At 45.1% G+C, this 22,455-nt stretch overlaps 1 protein-coding gene across 2 annotated transcripts in view; it reads left to right on the forward strand.

Moving 5' to 3' along the window:
• PPEF1 (protein phosphatase with EF-hand domain 1) overlaps positions 1-22,455 on the forward strand; it is a 587,279-nt gene that overhangs the window by 376,238 nt on the left and 188,586 nt on the right. For both annotated transcript variants that reach the window (XM_069636856.1, XM_069636855.1), the window contains exons 5-7: positions 4,558-4,733; positions 13,076-13,190; positions 16,218-16,264. In XM_069636856.1, the coding sequence (XP_069492957.1) occupies positions 4,558-4,733; positions 13,076-13,190; positions 16,218-16,264 (338 nt within the window). The remainder of the gene's footprint in view (positions 1-4,557; positions 4,734-13,075; positions 13,191-16,217; positions 16,265-22,455) is intronic.

Here is a 22,455-nt window from a genome sequence, read left to right on the forward strand (position 1 = left end):
TTACCCTTAATAGAGAAACGAAGGACTTGGTTCAGAAGCAGACCAATATTAGAGAATGGTAAGACATCGGAGAGTGACCAGGATGCATCAAGGAGTGATAAAATGGGAGAAATTATATTGATCTGAGGAAATAAGGCTACAAAGGATTTAACCAGTGGTGTGGTAAGACCACTAGCTATTTGGAGGAGCCCAGTAACTGAGTTGTATTAAGAAACGAGAAGGCAAAAGAGTCAGGGTTCATGTATCCAGATGGTGAAGTCTCCGGCAATAATGATGTTCCAGAAACTGTTTTGAAGGGGTGTGATGAGTTCAAGGAAATTTTCTAGAAATCTAGGATTTCTGCCAGGGGCTTGTAAGGGATTCAAGTATAAGTGGAGTAGAGTTAGGACTTGGGAGATTGATGAAGAGAGGTTTGAAAGGACGGAAAGGGGAGGCCTATTGTATTGAATGGGAGAGGGTACTGATTAACAACTACTTGACTTTTACATTGCTTGTTGATGTTGAGTGAAGGGTTTGCAGGGATCCGGGCTAAGGAGGTCTAAGACATGTTTTGGCTAGAATTGAATTATTCGCTGGGTGAACTAAGAGAAGATCATTGATTAGAAACACATCATTATTGGCTTATTAAAGGTTACGTTTTTCAATGAGGGAGAATGTTTTATCTAAAAGAAGGTTTTTAGTGGGGCCACTGAGGATATTGAGGGAATAGAAAGGGTTGTTTGTACTGGTATGGATGAATTTTATTGAGTTACAAAGGGAAGCAACCATCCTTTATGGCTGACCATAAAACTGGATAAGGGAGGCAGCACCCACAAGCAAGCTCTGCAGCTGATGCAACGGGTGGTAATGGCAGTGGTTCAGACAGTTCCTCCAGAGACGTAATGTCATCAGGTAATATGAAGAGTGAAAAGGATGGGATTGGTGTTGGCAGGAAGGACAAATCTGATTTGTGGTACCAGATACTCCAGATGAGGGAGATAGCTAGATCCTGAGTCAGAGCAACAATATCAAGGGAGACCATCTGTGCATGGTGATCAAACACCCGTCGGGCTTTGGAATCATCCCAGTTAAGTTCAACTTTGCGGCTTGACCCACGCAAGCAGCTACCATATCAAAGCTGCAGATGACCTCTGCATTGTCACTACTTGGGCCATCAGTAATTTGTGAATTCCTTCACAGTGGCACACTCGGGCAATTGCTGTCTGTTTGGGTTCAATCGCAGAGAGAGTTTCAAGACTGAATTGTTTTCAGGGATAATTTGTCAGTCACACAAACATAGTGTATATATAGAATTCATGTGTATATCCTGTTATATCATATAGTGGTTGTCCAAGATGTGCCCTTTCCCTAGGATGCCTCATCTAAATGAGTTTATACAACAGCAGCAAGAATGGTCATAATTGCATATGTTGTGTTTCATTCTTTCATGTTCTGATCCATGCCTTGCCCGGATTTGTAATGCCTCCTATTCCACTTGATGTTTTAGTGTCTTTTTCCTTTTCCAAAAAAAGTGTTTGTTGACTATCTAGCCGCACCCAGGTTACCAGCCATTTCCACAACTCTATGGGCAGTTCATAGGGATAGTTTATTTTCCAAACCGTAGATATTGACTTTTGTATTTCCTCTGTAGAGATATCTACGTCTGAGTCTCATTGAGTCTGTTATCTGGGGAACCTGTATGTTCTTGAGCAACCCCTATAATTCCTCAAAGTTCACTCTTAGTCATCGGCAGTAGAGGCTTTTTGTAGAAATAGGCAAAGAACTAGTTTAATCAGAAATAATTCCAACTCTGGTGGCCTGCGCATTCATTATGTACTCTTTTTCCTGGCTGCCTTTAGGATCACACCTGATCTCTAAAATTCAGTTAAACAATTCCTACTGATGTTCTGACTAGAAGAGCAGAGGGAGTCAACTTCACAGGCATTAAGTGTTTAGTTTGTTTGGAAAATATGTGTGACAGCCCTGTTGGCCACACAGTCTTCTTGAACAACCCCTTGTGGTAGAATTCTGCTGGTGTGCCCTCTTTGCATTCCGGGAGGCCAATTTCAGACATTGTTACTTCTGGAGTATCCCTCTGCCTCTTTGGCTCGGTCTACTGCCATTCCGTTTTCCCCAGTTGCTACTGGCTCACCACGCAGTCTGTGACTCTGTGCCTTGGGAAGAGCTGCCCCTTCCCTTTCTAGGAATTGATGCTTCGTTACGAGTCAGGTTCCAGTCACTCTATCCAATGTATACCATAAGGAAGTCTTGGCCGAGCAGCACTGGCAGTTCCATGTTATCTCAGCTCAGGGTGTCACACACTCTGCTTTCTGGCAATCCTGCTTTGCTCACCATTCCAGTGGGCTGATTCCCAGAGCCCAACAATAACCGCAGTATTCTTATGGTGCCCCTGTGTCCCTCTCTTCTACACTGATCCCTGTTGGCATCAGTCCAGTCTTCCTCTTCCTTGCAGCACATTATCCCCCTACTAAAGGACCCTCAGTTATGGACTGCCATTTTGTTCCTCAACACACTTCCTGTCATCCCTTCCTCCTTCAGCACCTAATTAACCAATTCCAGTCAGTCCTCTGGAACGACCACCGCTGTACACCACTGGTTAAGCCTTCACCTGGCAACTTGCTAAAGGTTATGTTTTTCTAAAAAGATGGGCCGGTGTCACGCTTTTCTTTTTTTAACAGTAAAAAGGTTGGATCTTTGCGCCAAGTTAAAATACTGTTGGGGCCTAATTGGCTTCGGCTGTGTTGTACGGTGCTGAGGTTTGGGTACGAACACCAAGCCTTTGGAAATTGGAGAAATCTTTATTTTTGTTTTTTACTTTCTTTATTAAACTGCACATTATCCATCCCACTCTGTCTAGAATATGGATGTTTGGGGATTGAGTATGTGGCAATCCTTACACCCATTTGATTATGCCTCCACCTCTAGCCAACTCTGGAACTTATTGCATATTGAGGAACAATACTGGATGTTTTGCATTTGGACAGGGGGTTTGCTTGGCCATGCACTAGCCTTGTTTGTTCTACCTTGTATATAAGTGGTTGGTAGTGCCTTTGGGATAATCGTGAGGTTCTCAATCGTGACCACCTACAAAAGGTCAAGGCATCCTATTGGGATTGGGCAATAGTGGACCGGTTGCAAGAAGTTTGCGGTAACCCCTTGTTTGTTACATTGTATATCAAGTTTAAATTTGTGCGCTAACTTACCTAGTTCAAGTAGAAACTATTTCAGAAAAAGAACCTCTATATGAAATGTCATCTGTGGATATTGCCACTGGCATTTTCACACAGACATTGAACCACCAGAAGCATTCCAAATGTGCTTTGTGCTCTTTTGATTCAGAAAATTATTTTGTGTCTCTAGCGCCCTATTCTTGTATTCAAAAGAAAGCATTGGTTATTTCCGCTATTTAGGTGTTCATAGGGTGTCCTTTATGCAGGGAGCAATTGATCTATTTACACATTTTTACTAACCAATATTGTGGTATAATCTGTTGCTTCTTTTATTTCTGTGGCCTAGACAATTGGGTGTAGATTGACTAAGACTATTTGATGAATGTCATGTATCTAATTATTAGCTAATTGAAACACAATTTTTATTGTAACGCTTTTACTGTTTGCTTGTTTTGGTTTTGGATATTTAATATGGTTTTATGATAATCCATCTATTTACCCCACATTGGAGCTAATTTTGTATGCGGGCTTAACGGAAGGCTTAAAAGCATTATGCCTTCCATTAACATTACCCTCCATTTTCATCCATTTGTATGGCAGAGAGCAGGTGTGGAATGCAACATGCGTTTCCACAGCCTTTCTTGTCTCTGTCATACAAATGCTCCAGCATTTGCGCTGGCATGGATTTTCATGCTGGCGCAAATGCTGGAGGTCCCTACGGGAGTCGCCAATTGTATGCACCAGTGTAAAGCAGGCGGAAACCATTCTAAACGTTGCATCCCGGGCAGGCTCACAAGTCAGCTAGGGTAATTTTGAATACTAATTACCATGCGCACATGATAAGCATTGTTCACAATGAAAATTAAACGCTGCGCAACACGCTAGCATGTCAGGCAGTGTTTACTCACTTTGCATGACAGAGTACAAAAGTGGAGGGTAGAAGGTGGCGTACACACGTGTATGCCACTTTTTGGCGTGCGCTTTTGTACTCTGCAGTGCAAATGTCAAAAGTTTGGCGGCTGGAAGCCTCCTATGTTTATGTCAACACATAACGGCTCCCGCTGCCAAATTACTCAGTTGACAAACATGACCTCCATATAGTTTTAAAATGTATGGCAGATTTCTTTCCTTGCCATTATCATTATTTAGTTGTTGTTTTTTTTCTTTAAAGGATATTAATTTCCGAATTAAGCTGTTACTAATACTACTTCCAGTGCTATAATGGGTAAAGGCATTATTGTATGTCACCATGGAGCTTTTGTGATGCCCAGACCCAGCACGTTGATTATAGTGCACCAGATAGTTTGCATTTTGTTTGCTCCGCACACCTGTTCTTTTTCACATTGTTTGATCTCCCCCATCACTTTCCTCTTTTTTTTCCTTTCAGATTTGATTTCTCATCTTTTCAACGCTTCAGGGGACCGCAGGGGGAGCATTGATGGGTGCAAATCCATGGAGTACGAGAAAGTACAAGTCCCCGATTCATACGACGGTCCGCGGCTCTCCTTTCCCCTCACCATCACGGATACTAATGCATTACTCCATGCCTTCAAGAACCAACAGGCATGTTACACTAGATTGAGGTTAAAAATGAAATTCCAGTTGTGCATTTTAGAAACTCTGGCATGTAAATTAGAACATAAAATGTCCTTAGTGCAATCTCTTCACAAAAAAAGGTGACTTACGCAAAGATGACAATTACTGCTAAGCATTGTGTTTCAAGTGAGCTTCCAGCAAACCATTATATTGTATGTGAGCACTCCTGAAATGATTACGATGTTGAGAGTATATACAGCACTGACTGTAACAGAAACAATACATTTTCACCACTCTGTTATGTTATATGGCATTTGTATAGCACCTAATGCCATTGGTATGGTCTCAACGCACTGTGGGTTAATGCCCTTGGGGGATCGAAGTCAGAGGTATGAGAATTGGAAGGAGGATTTTAGAACGTGTGTGTGCATTTTAACCAGCACGAAGGAAGGTAGGCCGGAGAAGTCCATGCTAGTGGCCCAAGTAGATCTGGCTAGTGGATGGGTGGTGTGATAGGCTGCCAAGAGTGTAGGCAAGTAAAGGAGACTGATTAGGTGCCCAGGTGGACCGAATTATTTTCGTGGGACTCGGCTCCATTCTAATGGCAGAGGTGATGTGGGTAATGAAATTGAGTAGTGAATTGTTGCAGATGTATGCAGGTGGGCTGCCACGCCCCGGTAGCGATACGCCTATGTTTCATTGAGATGGAGTGCTATGCATACCCGAGAGTCAAGGACGATATCTAGTTGCAATGAGGGCATGCAGATTGTATCATACGGATCAAATGGAATTCTTTCTGTGCACGCTAGGTACAGTCTTGTCTCTTCAAGAGAGTCATCGGGGCCCCCACCTACCTGTCAGGGGGTGATTGTTCACACAGGAGGAGGACTAGGTTAGTCAATATGCAGAAGGGAAGAGCCAGGTCTTGAATGCCTTCCGGAAAGCTAGGTGGTCCGCTATACAGCGGATGCTAAATAGAATTGAGTTTCAGATGGCGGGAACTTGGACAGAGAAAGACGATCCCCCTATACTGGTCGATTCTGCGACTGGGATGACAAGGAGGACAGCTGTCCCTATTCTCAGGTTTTTGGTGGGACTGTGTGTTTTGAGCTTGTGTTGAAGATATTCTGGTCCTGTGTTGTGCAGGGCTCGGTGTGTGATGCACATTGCCTTGAAGGTAGATCGATGCCCGATCGGCAGCCAGTGAAGAACACAGAAGGCGGTTGAAATGTGTCCTCTGGGGTATAGGGCAAGAAGGAACCTTGCGGCAATGTTTTGAGCCCTTCAGAGATTTCTGAGTTTTGATGCAGGCGCACCCAGGTACAGGGTGCTAGCATAGTCTAGGCGTGAGAGGATGATAGATGTGATTACGGTGACTGTGTGGAAAGGTCAGGTAGGGGAAGATGCTTTGGAGAATGTGTAGGTGTAGTTAGTAAGATTTTGACACTGAGCTGATGTGCTGTGATAGTGTTATGTCTGAGTCCATAGTGCATCCAAGGATTTTTACTGTATTGGAGGTAGAAAGGGTTGGGCCTAGAGAGAGCAGCCAAAGGGTGGTGGGTTGTGGGAAGAGGGCAGCATTCCCACAGATCATGATTTCAGTTCTTCCAGTGTTGAGAAGGATGGGGTTTGCAGTCATCCAGTGGTCGATTTCTGTGAGGCATGACACAGGTCGGGGCTGGTGTGTTGTTAGGGTCCTTTGGGATCTTGAAAATTATTTGTGTCTCATTTGTGTAGTGGTAGCAAGATAGGTTGTGTGAGCAGATGATATTGGGACGGGGCTTAGGTACATGTTAAAGAGCAGAGGAGAGAGGCACCCTGTGGTACTCCATGAGTAACAGGGTGGGGCATCGAGGAGATGGGAGGCTTATGTATTATTTGGGATCTGTTGGAGAGGACGGAGGAAAACCACTTCAAGGCTGCATCCCTGATGCCAAGAGCATGGAGTCTGTCCATGAGGGTGAGGTGGTCAATAGTGTCCAAGGCCGCCGAGAGGTAGAGAAGGATTACAGCGGCACAACCTTCCAAATCTGAGGTTCCATTCAGATCAACCCAGGTGGACAGTAGGCACAATTCAGTAGTGGGCTGAAGCCAGATTGGGCGGGGTCGAGGAGATTGGTTTCTGTGCAAAGGCATAGCTAGGTGTATGCTGATCGTTCGATTAGTTTAGCTATGAAACAGTTGTTTGAGAGAGGTCTGTAGTTGGCCTGTAGAAGGAGGTCAAGGGTGGGTTTTATTGAGCAATGGTTTGATGTACAAGGTCTTAAAAACTGCTGGGAAAGTGCCAGAAGTGAGAGATGTGTAAATAATCGATCTTGCGATGATGCCGGCAAAGGTTGAGGGTGGGGTTTCGTTTAAAAGGAGGGCAGGAGTGTTCAATGGATCCTGAGGGTCAGCTGTTAGCCAGTAGCTTTAGAAATTCAGGGTGGGTGATAGAAGAGAAGATGGCGAAGAGTGAGTGTGTGGAGGACAGGTCTGAGAGCCTGGACGTGGATGCAGGCAGGGATTGGTGGGAGAAATACTATTTTATTGCCAATGGCTAGGTTTCTTTGTAGGGCTGTGGTGTGCCAGTGGTCAGAGAGGGAGTCAGAGAGTGCTTGAGTGTGGGAGGGGTGCGGAGCTGCAAGAACGGGCACTGAATTCAGAGATAATCTTGTGCAGTTCCCTACACAGGTTTGGGTTATTGGGGATCCTATTCCAGAAAAATAAATGTTGGCCATGCATATTTCTGACATATAGACTTTGAGCTGCTGGGTGTAAGCTGTTCTTTCTGCTGCAATGAGTCTTCCCGCCATCTGCGTTCAAGGATGTGGTTCTGGGTTTTAAGAGATTTGCGAGCTGAGGTGAACCATGTGGTGGAGAGGCCTTATGTGTTGGAGATGGGTCTGATATGGGTGAGTGGGCTTCTGAGAGCCATTGATATGATATGATTGTTTATTTATATAGCGCCTATACACAATGTGTTTCAAAGTTTCATTGATTAAAATGGCTTATGGAGTATTGACCTGACTGGAGTGGAAAGAAGAGAAAGGAAGCAAGCAAGGAATCTGCCAGGTCCGGAATTACTTTGACCTTGTTGAATAGAAGGGTGCGGATGGGGTGGTCTTGGGGATGTCACTGAGGAAAGGGGGTCTACGGTCCAGCGAGTGAAGAAGATGGCTGCATGGTCCATCCAGACCGGTGTCTGAGGACGGAGCGTTGTGATCAGGTGAGGAGTGCTGAAGATTGTGTTTAGGGCGTGGCCTGCAGGATGTTGTGGTACAGATACTAGTTGTGCCAGAAGCAGGGATTCCAGGATGTCTAGAATGGGTTGCATCATGGGGTTATGTGGTACATCAAACCAGAAATTGAAATTCCTAGCATAATGAGGGAGTGGTGAGAAACCAGGAGGGCAACTAGAGAGTCGCTGAGATTTTCTGCAAAATGTCTATTGTAGCAAGGGAGTCTGTATATGAGTAGGAAGCTGTGAGTGAGTGTGGGGGTCAGGAGATATTTTACTAGGATGGATTCATAATCTGAGTTGCAGGATTGTTCTCAGAATGTGATATGGATTGGAGGGATTTTTATAGGATAGAAATGTTGCCTACCCTGCTTATTCTCTTTTGCACAATAAGTGTGGCTTGAAGGGAAGGCCTTGTGTGCAATGGCCCGGAAGTATTGGGAGAACCAGGTTTCTGTGATGAAGAGGATGTCCAGTCTAAAACAAAGAGAACACCCTTGTGATGCTGCCACATGGTAGACATCTTGGTACAACCATGTCATGCCATGCGTGCATAATAAAGTGCTTCTTTGTTAAGAGAACAAGACAGAACACTTCGATTCCATTGCCTGACACACCAAAAAATATCCCTAAACATCAAACTAATGCATAGATTGTCCTATATCGACCTTTAACTAATAAACAAATACGCCCACACTCACTGGTCTCATCACCTTCTCCCCCTGATCTCAATTTTCCCCTTCAGATGTCAAAGCTGGTCTTCTATCACCAAACTCATGGCCAGATCTCATGTCCATCAACAAGAACTCACCACCATCTTCTTGACCTCACAGCTCCTGGGTCTTTTGGTTTCAACCAGTCGCCACGCTAGCCTGCCAGGCCTAGCTACATCTTACTCCTATCCCTAGTACAAAAGTGTAAGCTCACAATCAACTCATATCCTGGTGATGCTTGAAGACCTTGCTCCTTTATCAGCTCTAGGGCATAATGCCCTCATCCCAGATGCCCTTCTCAACAATGTTTAAAAGGGTCTTCCCCACCAAGTGTTTAGTGCCAGTCTCCTTCATTAGCTTAACACATTTCTGTTGTCTGATTGTGCACTGCCCATTGAAGTGGCCTTCTCTAGTGTGTGTATAATATATTTTTTGTTTTAGAAAACACCAGACAACTATTAAATGAGCACCATCTTATTGGGTGCAAGTGGAAGTTTAGATGTGGTCAGACATATGGTGGGCACACATGCAGAGTATTCATAACGCATACAGTCCGGAGATTCAATATTGTGTTGGAAATTATTTTCTTACTCATTATGTATGAGGAACTGGGGATTCAGAACGTTGACTGGTTACAACTCCTTTTAGACTAGGGTTTTAGAGGATTCCCTACACTACTTGTCATTTACTTTTATAATCTTGGCGGCACACAGGGTACCCTTTGCAAAGATACAGTACCCTGCATCTCTGGGAACCGCCTCCCGCACGTTTCTTTCTTTTCTCCCACTGTTGATATGCCAAAACTAAACCAAACTGACCCTTGTGACAGAGCCCCATGTTTGTTTGTTTGTTTGTTTTATTTTTTATTTGTAGTGCGCACCAGACCCAAGGGTATCGGGGCGCAAAGCATAATAATACATTCAGCTTGGTTACATATAAGAAAAGTACAAAACAGATGTCAGAGTTGCAAGCATGTCGCTAATGTTGGGAGTTGCACCACCGTGATTAATCTACCTGTTATGCTGTAACCGAAATAAATAAAGTTGTTTTAAAAAAAAAAAGATGTCAGAGAATACATATGCATGGATACAAGGTTTCATATAGGAGCAAGTGCACAACAGATATCAGAAAATACATGTGTAAAGATAAACAGGCACCCTGGGGAGTCAGGCTGCGGACGGTAAGATCCAATTGGTTACATGATAGACTATTTACGTAACTAAAAACAGGTCAAATATACAGAATATACAGATGCAGAGAAGTACAGAGCATCAAGGAGGTATGAGAAGAGTAAGAAGTGTCTAAAGTTGCAACTATGCATGGGGAGGACAGTGCGGCAGATGGGCAGGTAACTCGGAGTGGTGTTGATTAGGTTAAAGACATAAGGGGCAGAGTTATTATCAAATGTGTCTATGGGCAAGAGCAATTACTTGTCATTTTCTTTCAACCAATAAGTCAAGTTCTGTCTTAATTTGGTAAAGGTTTGGTCCACTCTCAGTGGAGGTGGCAGGGAGTTCCACAGTTGTGCTGACTTAACTGTGGTTAGTAGATGAGGCTGGGGAGACCATGGGACTCGGGTGCCAACACCCATTATGTTATGCGGGTCCGGAGGAGGAAAAGGGAGATCCCTCTGTTTGCCAACCTATCGAACCTGTGGTGCTCACCCCGTTATCCTTACCTTTGCCCATCACCCACCACTTAATGAGCAAACCCATGTTGGAAATTCCTACCTGCCCAAATCCCTACTACTCATCAACGCCTGTGGGAGTGCACCCTTTTCATAACAGATGCCTGAAGCATCTCCTGGAACTTGTATTAAATACCATTTGTCATTTACCCTGTTGACAAGATACTAAAGTTGTGACAGCAGGACCTGCAAGGAAATCAGCAGATATGGAAGCACACATCTGCCTCCAAAGGGTATTCAAAAGTGGTTTCACATTAGGAAAATCACCAGGTACTCCTCTTTAATGGACAGCAAACTTTCAGCAAGGCTGCTCAGCCACCATGAGAGAAGGCAGGGAGTTCAGCTTGCAGCCATGGAGGAGACACCCAACATCAGCTATTTCGAGAGCAGTGTGAGATGGCTGACACCCCTCTTGTAAATTCACTTTGTGGTGTTGTACAGGCAGGTGAAGAGCAGTGCACTACATCTCTGACGGATAGTTAAAATTTCCACAGCCAATCCCTGCACTGTTTCTGAGGTCGTATACCATGAATTGTGGGAACTCTACTCAGCCCCCCTGGGCCAGACAAAGTAGTACCCCATACAACTCAGTAAGGAGACCCCCAAAGACTGATGATCAATCGGCTGTATAGGTGGACGAGCTCTGTTTGGAGGTGGGGAGGGGGCAGAGCTGCATGCTGAGCCAATGAGAGAAGAGGGTGCATATTTGGGTAGTGCTAAATCTCAAGATGAGGGACCTTGTGGGTGTTTTCCCTGAGTTGGCCGGGAGGCGGGAGTACATTCTGCATCTCATTACTCTAGAGTGATCAGAAAAGACCTTGCTTCATAGATCTCCCAGAAGCTGTTGCCTCTGCATTCACCTTTAAACCATTTGCACTTGGGGCAGAACTCTGGGGACCATCCCAAACACTATATGCCCATAAAACCGTGCATCTGTCGAGTTATTCCTTTGAAGCCCGGGTCCAAGGAGAAACCATGCCATGGCTCCAGACTGAAGACGACCAATGCTTCAAAGAGTCTTCAGTGCACATACTGTGGAAGCTGCCCTGTGCTGCTGTAATGCTCCGTACTGCTGCAATGCTCTACAGCACACAGACACTAGCAGTGACAGTGATTTTTGCTGTAGAACTCCACTGCGCCAAAACAACCGTTTACCCAAATATAAATAATGCTACACAGATCAGAGGGACAGATATGTCCCGGAAAGCTATTCTTCTGAGAAATGTTCAAGTCTAATACATTTTTTGGATTCATAAGACTGTGTTTCACCATCAACATGGGCGTAGCTGTGATTCCGTGTGGTGACCGTCAAGTCACTGTGAGGTCTAGGTTTTTGTCTGTACCTCAGCATCCAGCGTTTTCTTTCACTCGCGTGTTGTACGTGATTAATAGGGACACATCCCTTTTAAGAACACACACACGAGGAAGCGGGAGGAGGGCGGAAAGGGAGGGGACAAGGAGAGAAAGGGGGTTACGAGGAGGACATGAATAAAGGAGGTTCACTGTACAAGTGGCTCTGTCTCTTTATTGTGCATGGCCCAGTGTGTTTGGTGAGAGCCCCACCCCACCCCAACACCACGGGTTGGCGCCTAATAACTTTGAGTGGCAAGTGACTGATTAAGGGAGCTTTTCTCTCGCAAATGAAGGAACGGCTACACCATCGCAGAAGATTCCCGAAGCTGATGCCACTGTGTGCATCTTTGCTGCACTCATTCGCACCAACTTTGCGTATACACAGATGGCCTCATTACGACCCAGGCGGTAAGTTACCGCCTGGGTCGTACCCTTACCACCATAGTGTAAACTACGTTTACACCATGGTGGATGGCGGATTTACCGCCCCATTCCAAGGTGAGTGGGGCGGTAAATCCCCATTTCCCATTTTCCCCTTCCCCATTCCCATTTTTGCCCCATAGGGCATAATGGGAGTGGGGAAGGCGCTAATTACGCCACCGTAAATTACGGTGGCGTAATTAGCACCATGGTCCCTTAGCGCCATGGATTTTAACGCCTGCAAAAAGCAGGCGTTAATATCACCATGGCGCTAATGGACCTTGTAATCAGGCGTTAAGGGTCGGCGCCGTTTACGACGCCGTTAGCCCCTTAACGCCTGATTCGTAATGAGGCCCAGAGACTGTAGCGCAAAAGCAGTGGGTGGGTGGAAGGCATTTGCTGTGTCTACACCCACCCCCCCATGCCACTGACTTTGGCCCTCATTACGACCCTGGCGGAAAGGGGTTTACGCCGGCGTAAACCATGGCGCCCCTTTCCGCCTGAGTACGAGTTCCCTTAGCGCCATGGTGATTTTAACGCCTGCTTTTAGCAGGCGTTAAAATCCATGGCGCTAAGGGACCTTGTTGTTAATTACGCCACCGTAATTTACGGTGGCGTAATTAACGCCTTCCCCACTCCCATTATACCCTATGGGGCAAAAATGGGAATGGGGAAGGGTAAATGGGGATTGGGGACTTTCCGCCCCGCCAAGGTCGGAATGGGGCAGTAAGTCCGCCAACCACCATGGCGGAGTTGGCAGCTTAGCGCCATGGACCATGGTGCATATAGCACCATGGTTCTCCGCCAAGGTCGTAATGAGGGCCTTTGCATTTTAAATGTACATTGATACACTTCATCCAGTCTTGGTGTGGGATAGCCAGAAGTCGAATGCAACCTGTGTTATGTAAACGTGGCGCGTGGAAGTTGTTGGACTTCTTCACACTTTGTTCTCCCCCGTTTTGTCTTACCGGCACAGATTCTCCACGTCCGCTATGTTCTACAACTGCTGCACGAAACCAAAAAGTACATCAAACAGTTGCCAAACATTGTTCACTTGTCAACCTCCTACTCCAAGGAGATCACCATCTGTGGTAAGCAGCTGCTGAAGCTAGCGCCCCCTACTGTCTTCAATGGATGCTAGTCATGTTTTCTGCAAGTAATACCAAGCCAGTTCTGATTGTTTTCGCTGCATTATGCGCTTTGTAGTTCTAGATTTCCCCATTATAACTGTTGACGAGGACAACAAATGGTAGAATGGGCCATGTTGGCATGCATGCAACATTTATTTATTTATTTATTAGCATTTAAAAAGCGCGCATCAGCCCTGAGGCATTGTGGCAACATGAGACTGTTCAATTGCTGGGTGGACAATATCCATGTAGACCGGAACTGTGACATTCATTTCGTATGTATTGCATTTGTAATAACCTTTGTATTGCATGCCCATCTAAGTATATTAAATAATGAAAAAGAAAAACAATATTTAGGTAGTCCACCATGGTTCTATGTTATTACAATGATCGTCATTTTTTCGATGGGTTTTTAACCTAAATGTTGCTTGAAAAAAGAAATCGAAATCTTTGTTTTCATTTCAGGTGTTCTCCCTCAACCGCCCTCCCCTATTAATTTAACATTATTCCCTACCACCTACCCCTTATATGCCCTTACCCATTATCCCATGTATATATATTTTTTTCAATTAGTTTTTCAGAAAACATTTTTGGTAAAGAACCCATTTGAAAAAAGACTGTTGATGTAACAACGTTGTACTGCCCACCACAGTTATTAAATCATCTCCTCTTATAGAAAACTGGATTTCCTGGCAATGCCCCAATTTTTTAGAGGTTTATTAATCAAAAAAGATAATTATGCTTACAACGGGCCCCACATTTCATCAACATCCACAAACTCTCAACCCTGGCACAAGGAGAGAGACCAGGAACCATGGTACCACCAAAATAGGCTCAACCGAACTTGACAGGCCTAACGGAAAGACAACATAATACCACTAACTACCATAAACTAATCAATATAGCTTACTACATCCCGGAAAACCCTCTCACCACTAACCCTACTAAAATTATCCATTTTCCTACAAACACACCGCTTTGCCACCAAATATAACGCACATGTACCTCTAACGCAGCACCAACTGGAAATCACACTGCAAACCCAACATCGCCTCTGACATCCCACTCTATAGCAACAGGCTCAAACCCCAACACTACACCACAGACACACAAAAGAACCCCATGCAAACTCATGCACCAAACTACAATGCCAAACCTATACCTTCTAGAAGGAACCCACCCCTGAGTGCCTGTTTTTTTCTGAACTGAAGCTACCAACAGCACAGCAAAGGCCCTCTTGCCGTCGACCCTCTCCATCCCACTAATTAACCCTCCCCTAACCCTCCTTTCTTTTCAGATCCCTACTAGCGCCGGGAAACCATGAAACCGGCAGCGTAGTGCTGTATAAATCTCAATGATCTAACACTCTGGGGTACATTCTGGGGCTAGATATGCAGGCCCTTTCCCCCATGTGGCGGCCATTCCCTCCATGATGAAGATGGAACAATTGTCAACTTTGACAGTGAACCCCTTATTGCAGCATAGAGCATGCTACAGGTAATGTTGCTATTTAAGGGTGCCACAATAAATACAGCAAACCAACGAAGAACAACTAGATATGTGCTGCATCCAGAACCAGTACGTGAAGGTTAATTCCCGCAAGAACAGCATTGATACCATCATATTAATTATCTATACCGCAAACACCAGGAACTAAATTGTATCTCAGTGTCTCAGCCACATCAAACTCCAAATATGGGCTGCAGGTTATTATCCGATAGTTGTGCCTAACTAAGATCACTTGAGCATTTGGGGTCAGCGGAGCTTTGCTTATGTGCTTGGGTTCCCACGCTCTCGACAAAGCTCTTGCCATTGACCAGCAACTCTGGGTCAAGCGGAGCACCCAGCTCAGTTCCATCCAGGATGTGTGCACTGGTATGCCGGAGATTCGGAAGGCTTGCGTTCCCGTGATCCCAAGTGGTTTGGCTTTCACGTCCACATGAGCACCTATTGTGCACTGGGTTTGAAGCCTAAGGCTCATTGACACATTTCTCTCTCTCTCTCTCTCTCTCTCTCTCTCTCTCTCTCTCTCTCTCTCTCTCTCTCTCTCTCTCTCTCTCTCTCTCTCTCTCTCTCTTCTCTCTCTCTTCTCTCTCTCTTCTCTCTCTTCTCTTCTCTCTCTCTTCTCTCTCTCTTCTCTCTCTCTTCTCTCTCTTCTCTTCTCTCTCTTCTCTTCTCTCTCTTCTCTCTCTTCTTTCTCTTCTCTCTCTTCTCTCTCTTCTCTCTCTCCCTTCTCCCCCCTACCCCCTCCATGGGTAGGCAATGCAAGCAAAGGGCACGCTGCTACAAACCAGTGCAGAGCATAGTGACCCACAGTGAAACAGCAAATCACCTGTGCCAGTTTTCTAAGGCAGCCATCTGCCCTTGTTCCAAACTGGCGCGAATTAGGCTTGGGCCAATAGAGAAAATATTTTTCCCTAGAAGTTTGTTTAATTCCAGCCAGGGCACTGTTTGACACCCATTTCTTCTGAATTTGTGTGACTTGTCTTTCCTCACTTTTCACCTTTCCATGTGCAAGTTCACTCTACGGACATGTCTATGCTATTGGCATCCTTCCTTTCGAGTCAGGGTGCCATACGAAGCACAATTTGTGACACCCTGCTCACTGTTCGCATGGGATTCTTTGATTCTTTATGAATCTCCAAGTGCCCCCAGTTAGCGCACAAAAGAAAGTGAGCATTGCAATAGCCACAGTTTGATCCTTGTCGGTACAATCTTTATACATGGAACCCTGTGGGCTTTCTGCAGAGATCAATGGTTGCATGAAGCAGCGCCCAAGGTACCGATGCATTGCTATACGTGTTCTGTCTGCATGCAAAATATGGACTAATGACATATACAATGCGACTACAATATCTGTGTGTATATTCCTACTATAAGAGTGTAAAATAAAATGGTCTGCTTGCAATTTCGCTTCTGGAATGTACGTGTTTTTTTGCATTGCTATATCAGTTTTTTTAAAGTCTCAGTTCTTTCTATTGCTTTCAGGGGACTTGCACGGGAAACTGGATGACCTCTTGTTGATATTCTACAAGGTAAACTACAAACGCTCCATGTGAACTGATGACTCAAGCTTTTTCAGGCAGTTGACGCAGCTGATGATGCTCTCAGCGGCTGGCTAAACGTTGATCCGCTGTGGTCAACCTGTCACTCTCCACATGTTTTGGGATACAACTCCCATGATCCCTTCCCACTCACTTAACTGGCTGGTGCTGATGGGAGTTTTAGGCCAAAACCTCTGGAGGGTGGGAGGTTGGCTACCCATCATCTAGACCAGTGGCGGGTCCAGACTCTTTTGACTGGGGTGGCCCAAGTGGGGCACTGACTAATGCAGGGGTGGCATGAAGTACGAGCACACACACACATAATGATCATAGTTTAGGATAATGGGGTGGCACCTGTGGTGGCCGATCAGATTCCAGGGGTGGCATGTGCTGCCCGAGGCCACTCCTCGGACACGCCACTGATCTAGACAGGTATGCATGTATGTACTGTGCGAAAGCCAAACTGGACTCAATATCCAAACATGACAGCCTGGGCGGCTTGAATTGGATAAACGGTCTGTTATTTATCTGATAGGCGTGATATATTTTGCTGAATATCGGAAACTGTAATCAACAAGTAATCTGAAACACTTAAATACGGTTGAATGGTTGCAGTTCCCTCTCTATACCCCTGAATTATTATTATATTTGCATAGTGCCTCCTGTAAAATGAAATCCTCTCTAAGTGCCTACAGGCTGCCGAGTAGAAATACCAAGGAGACATTCATTCCAACTACCCATCATAGTGGCAGACAAAATATTTATGGTTGATCATCCTGTTTCATATCCTATAAAAGTATATGCTATCAGATTTTTTAGCTGAATACATGTGTGAATACTATTTTTTAAACGGCTAGGTAGGTAGGATAGCTCTGAGCATTGAGCACTAGAAATGATGAACATCTGCCCTTTTTTTTTCTTCAAACTTTATTTAAATCGTTTGCAATCATGGAGTAAAACTCCCACAGTGAAAATTGAGGTGCGAAATACCTCATATACCACCCCTTTTCATGCCCTTAGGACCTCACACTCCTACCCCGTACACAACCCGCCCCTGCCAATCCCCAATGGAGTGATCCCTGTGTCTTCAACAGTTTCGCCGAACCCTTTCCGTGAGTCGTGGTTTGTGTTTGTGCTGGAAAATGTTGGTCATACTCCAGGATCGCGGGCCAAATGTCTGTGAACCAATGTTGGATTCTCTCCCTGGTCACAGTGACCCTTTCCGTGAACAGGATGTCCCAAACCTTACTCCACCACATCAGTAGCTGCGGGCCATGGGGTGATTTCCAGGTTCTGGCAATTGTGATCTTTCCTGCTAAGAGGAGCTGGTGATCAGTTTGGCTGTGTTCCCCACCCTAGGGTGAACCTCCTGAATCGGGACTCCCAGTAAAATCACTTTGGGCTCCATTGAGAGTTTGACCTGGGTGATCCCTCTATCACATTGAGCACCTTCTCCCAAAAAGTTCGAGCAAGGGGGCAATCCCACCACATGTATACATCTGTCCCCTGGGCCCCACAATATCACCAGCATATTGGGTTCAAGGAGTTCTCGATGTGGTGTAAACGACCTGGAGGATAATACCAGCGTAGAGTTTCCTTAAAAGCGCACTTGTTATTTGTCACACAAATTAAGGAAGAATAGTTCCTTGTCCATATGTCCACCCAGGAGTGTTCCTCCACTGGGTGGCCCAAGTCTGCTTCCCATTGGGCCATATAATTAGGTCGCAGAATTAACATGTCATCTTGCAGGAGCCTACATAGTTTAGAGATGTCTCCCTTATCCCCTCTGCGGGATCCGTACTGGTAGGACGAGCAAAAGTCGAGGAATCTGGGGAGCAGGTTCATTTTACTAGCCATAATCCTACCCATCAACAATATCTCCTGGACCACCCATCTCTCCAAGTCTGCCTCCAATTCTTTAAAGAGGTGTGGGAAATTGGCCACATATAATTCCTTCGGACAAGCTGGAATGTGCAACCCCAAATATTCTATGGGTATCTGACCCTGTGAAATTGGACAGACAGGTTGAAGGGTTTCCACCTCTCGCCGTTATCCCCACCCCTAGGGCTGCAGATTTATGATAGTTAATTTCAAAGGCCGACACATGACTAAAGCAGTCTAATTCTTGGCGGTAAGATTGTACGGAAGGATGAATATTAGTTAGGGTGACTATCACCTTGTAATGGTTATGGCCCACCCTCACCCCCTCAATTGTGGAGTTATTACATATCCTGAGGGCGAAGGGTTCCATTATTAAAGTGAAAATTAACAGGGTTAGAGGGCACCCCTGCCTTGTCCTGTACATAAGCGATATAGGCTCAGTTTGCCCAGAAGTTCACTCGCAGGGACGTTTTCGGAGAGCTGTAGTTAGCTAGAAGCATCTTCTTGAAAAGCGGCCAAAAGTGAAAAGCCTCTAAATTGAACTGCATAAAGGCCCAATCAACTCTATCAAACGCCTTAATTGCATCCAGTGCCAGGAGTGCCAGTTTACACTTTTCGAAGGATGCTATTTGCACTAGGTTCAGGGCCCAGCAAATATTATCCCCTTTAGTTCTACTGAGGATGAAACCAGTTTGGTCTCCGTCTGTTAATTTGGGTAGGATATTGGCTAGCTGGTTGGCTAAAATTTTGGAGTATATGCTGGCGACTATGTTGAGCAAAGAGATCGACCTATAGGAGGTGCAATATTTAAGCTCTTTCTCTGGCTTCAACAGTAGGATTGTTGAAGAGGCCTGCATGGTGGGAGTTGTGCTGCCAGTTTGACGAAAAAAGTTAGACGTGCAAGAGGGGCCAATAATTGAGCTCGAAAGAGTTTGCGTTAAACCCATCATGGCCTGGGGCCCTAGCTTTCAAAGATTTAATGACAAAATCCACCTCCTCGGATGTAATCTGAAGCTCTAGGGTTTCCCTGTCTGCTTCAGTAAGGTGTGGGAGAGTGGCCCCTTCTATATACTGTTTCTGGTCTGCTGGGATGCGAGGGGTAGCCGACATGATATCAAGCAGATAGGCCGCCGCTAGCTGTAGCTTAGCCTCTTCTGAATATTGAATTGTCCCCTGTGAGTCTCGTAGGCCCACTATTGTATTCCTATGCTGAGTTTTCGCCAGTCTCCTAACCAGATATTTACTGGCCTTATTACCCTTGGCGTAATATCCCTATCTCGTTTTAAGAAGCAATTGAGCTGTTTCTTCAGCATAATGGGGTTCCAATTTATTCCGGGCAACCAGCAAGGAACGGTTGCCTTAGGGGACCATCCCTTTTTATTTTTGGCTTCTGCATCTCCCTTTCGAATTGGGCCCTTGTTTCTGACCTGCGTTTCTGGTAGGCCGCTGTATGGGCTATCAGTTCCCCCCTAATTACTGCTTTCATGGCTTCCTAAGTGGTCCCTATTGAAGCAAGGCCTATGGGGTTCTCCAAGAAATAGTTCTGCATAGCTTTTGCAATCCCATTCCTGAGAGCCATATCATTTAAAATCATGTCGTATAAACTCCATCAGGGCCTAGAAGGGGGCTTAGGATGAAAGATTCAGGCTGATAGGAGTAGCGAAACATGGTCAGACAGGACTCTCCTTTCTATGACCACCTCGTCGACATACAACATAAGTTGGGGGCTGGCCAAGAGTAGGTCTATGCGGGAGGACGTACGATGCACGTGAGAGAAGCAAGAAATGTCTTTCACCCCTGGGTTTAGTACTCTCCACAAATCTACCACCCCCAATGATTTGAAAAAGTAAAGTAATCCCAATGTGATTTTAAAGTCTTTAGATGTGTTTTATCAGTGAGGGGGTCTGGGACCTCATTAAAATCCCTGTTAGGGAGAATTCTGCCTAACAATCCCCACCTGTTACCACTTCACCCTACAGAAAGGGGTGCAGATTGCACTCTAGGGCCAGCAGAAAGGCCTCCTGCCCCTCATTAGGGGCGTAGACAGAGATCAGGGTATACAGCTTGCCAACTAGTATTCCTTTAAACCCTGTGTACCGACCCTCCGTGCAGTACAGAGTCTCTAGCTACACAAAGGGAACCCCTTTTGCCAGAAGGATGGCTGTGCCCTCTTTTTTCAAGACATTGGAAGCCAGAAATTGTTTCGGAAAGGCTCTATTGCGCAAGTGGGCGAAGTCTGATGGGACCAAGTGAGTTTCTTGCAGAAATATCACAGAGCCATTTAGGTCCTTCAGCCGTTGTAGAATGGATTTCTGTTGAGTTGCTGAGTTTAGGCCTTTCACATTAAGGGTCAAAAAGTTTAGCTTCTCATGTGGGGTGGGGGTTGTCCAGGAGTTCAGTTCCATTGTGGAAGAGGAGGTCTGGGGCGAGTTTACGTCTGCCCTTTTTTGGGAGCCAGATGAGTTGTTTGGGCAGGATTGAAGGAGAGGCAAGATATTATGGGTATGAAGGCTTGTGACTGAGAAGCAACTGCTTCCTTTGGATTTGTGGCATGTTCATGATCTGAAACTTCCTGGAAGTGCAACGATGGAGAGATTATGCCCAAAAATGGGTGTTCAGGCCTAATCCTGTTCTCTAGGCAAAAAGGAGCATTTGCATAGAGGCATTTGCGTAGGAGTTGCACACGTTTGTATTTTGTTCTGCTCCAACTAGTACTGGTGGATGGATTGGAGGGTAGAGGGCAGTGGGTCGGGACATTTTTGGGGGAGATGTGAGGGAAGGGGATTGTTTTTCTCTGTCGATGTCTTATTGGTTTTTTGGGGGGCTGGTTAAGGTATAAAAAATGATAATCGACTTTGATACTGCTAACAGCTCTCATGATAAGCTTTTAGTCTGCGTCTGAAACATACGGTGCAGTTCTTTTAGTCATTTGTACACCAGTTACGACTTTCAGGATTTTCCTGCATGCCACCTTGATTTTTAGTGCATAGAGTTTTGCCGAAGGTGTCATGCATGTGGGTGGCCTTCGATGGCTGCAATAGTTGCTCAATCCGCTGTGATAATGCATTTGGGGGAGTTTGGGTACTTTTTGGGCACAAAGAACATTATTTCAATTTTGGATCTGTTTTACTTTGACCGGTTTTCAGGCCATCAACGTTGCGATGTGTTTAAAACATATGTTGATTGCACTGCAGTCTTTCTGGGCGTTGGTGATGTTCAGAAGTATATTCGTGCTAACCCAGCTGCGGTTGGAGTGGACATCATGATAGCTGGTTATCACTCAAACCAGTTAAATCTCAATATTGACATGGATGGGAGAAAAAGGAAAACTTGAATCACATTAAATGGGCACTGGTCCCTCTTTGGTAAGCTCTAGGCTGAGTAACATTCTTAGGCTATAGTAATCTGGAAAGGATATGAGAATTATTTTAGCACTAGGTTTAGTGTAGAGAGTACTTTCAGAAGAATTGCATAATGCACAGTGGTGACTGCCAATGATGCAGCAGACTGCACTGTCATCTTGTCTTGCTACTTAATCACGGTCTCTTTTCTCACTTTGTACATTAGTCGTCCAAATCATCATTGACACATTTTTCTCAGAGTAACTCCAATTCAGCCATCCTCTACCCATTGTAGAATGTGGCTCTTTGGAAACATGACTAAGCATTTATCATAGATTAAGTTAATTGAATGTGTTCAATACAAGGACAACAGTCTAGTCGTTTTAAGACCCCTTTCAGTTTTTCTCTGAAATGTGTTGTTTTTCCCCTTCCACGCGTGTGCCATCAGCAGAGTAGACCTTGGCACCAATATATTGAATCCTTCCTGTGGATCATTTGTAAATCCTGAACTCGGAGGTCTCCCATTTGTAACTTCCTTCCAGTCCGAAGAGGCTCAATTTACCATCACGCTCTGCCTGTGGTTAGGCAGCCATTTGTTGATGTTTACACTAATAGCCACATCAAAGTCAATTTTCCGGAATATTTGTATTTATTTTTATTTTTATTTGCGCATTTATAGCAGCGCACCAAACACTCGGGCATCTGTGTGCTAGTTGCATGGGTACGGTTACAAAAGTGGGAGCAATTCAAACCACTAATTAAACGGGTGGGTCTTTTGTTTTTTTCTGAAGAGTTGGTAAGATGTCTCAGACCGTAAATGGGGTGGGAGATAGTTCCAGAGTTTGCCCACAACGGTGGGGAAGCTTGAGCCACCTGCACGTGTAAGTCTGAATCTGGCGCTGAGTAGTTGCTGGCTGTTAGAAGATCTGAGTTGTCTGGCTGGCAAGTATTTCTCGATGC

The sequence above is a fragment of the Ambystoma mexicanum genome, chromosome 7p, assembly GCF_040938575.1.
Source record: "Ambystoma mexicanum isolate Mex_15411 chromosome 7p, UKY_AmexF1_1, whole genome shotgun sequence".
Lineage (NCBI taxonomy): Eukaryota > Metazoa > Chordata > Amphibia > Caudata > Ambystomatidae > Ambystoma > Ambystoma mexicanum.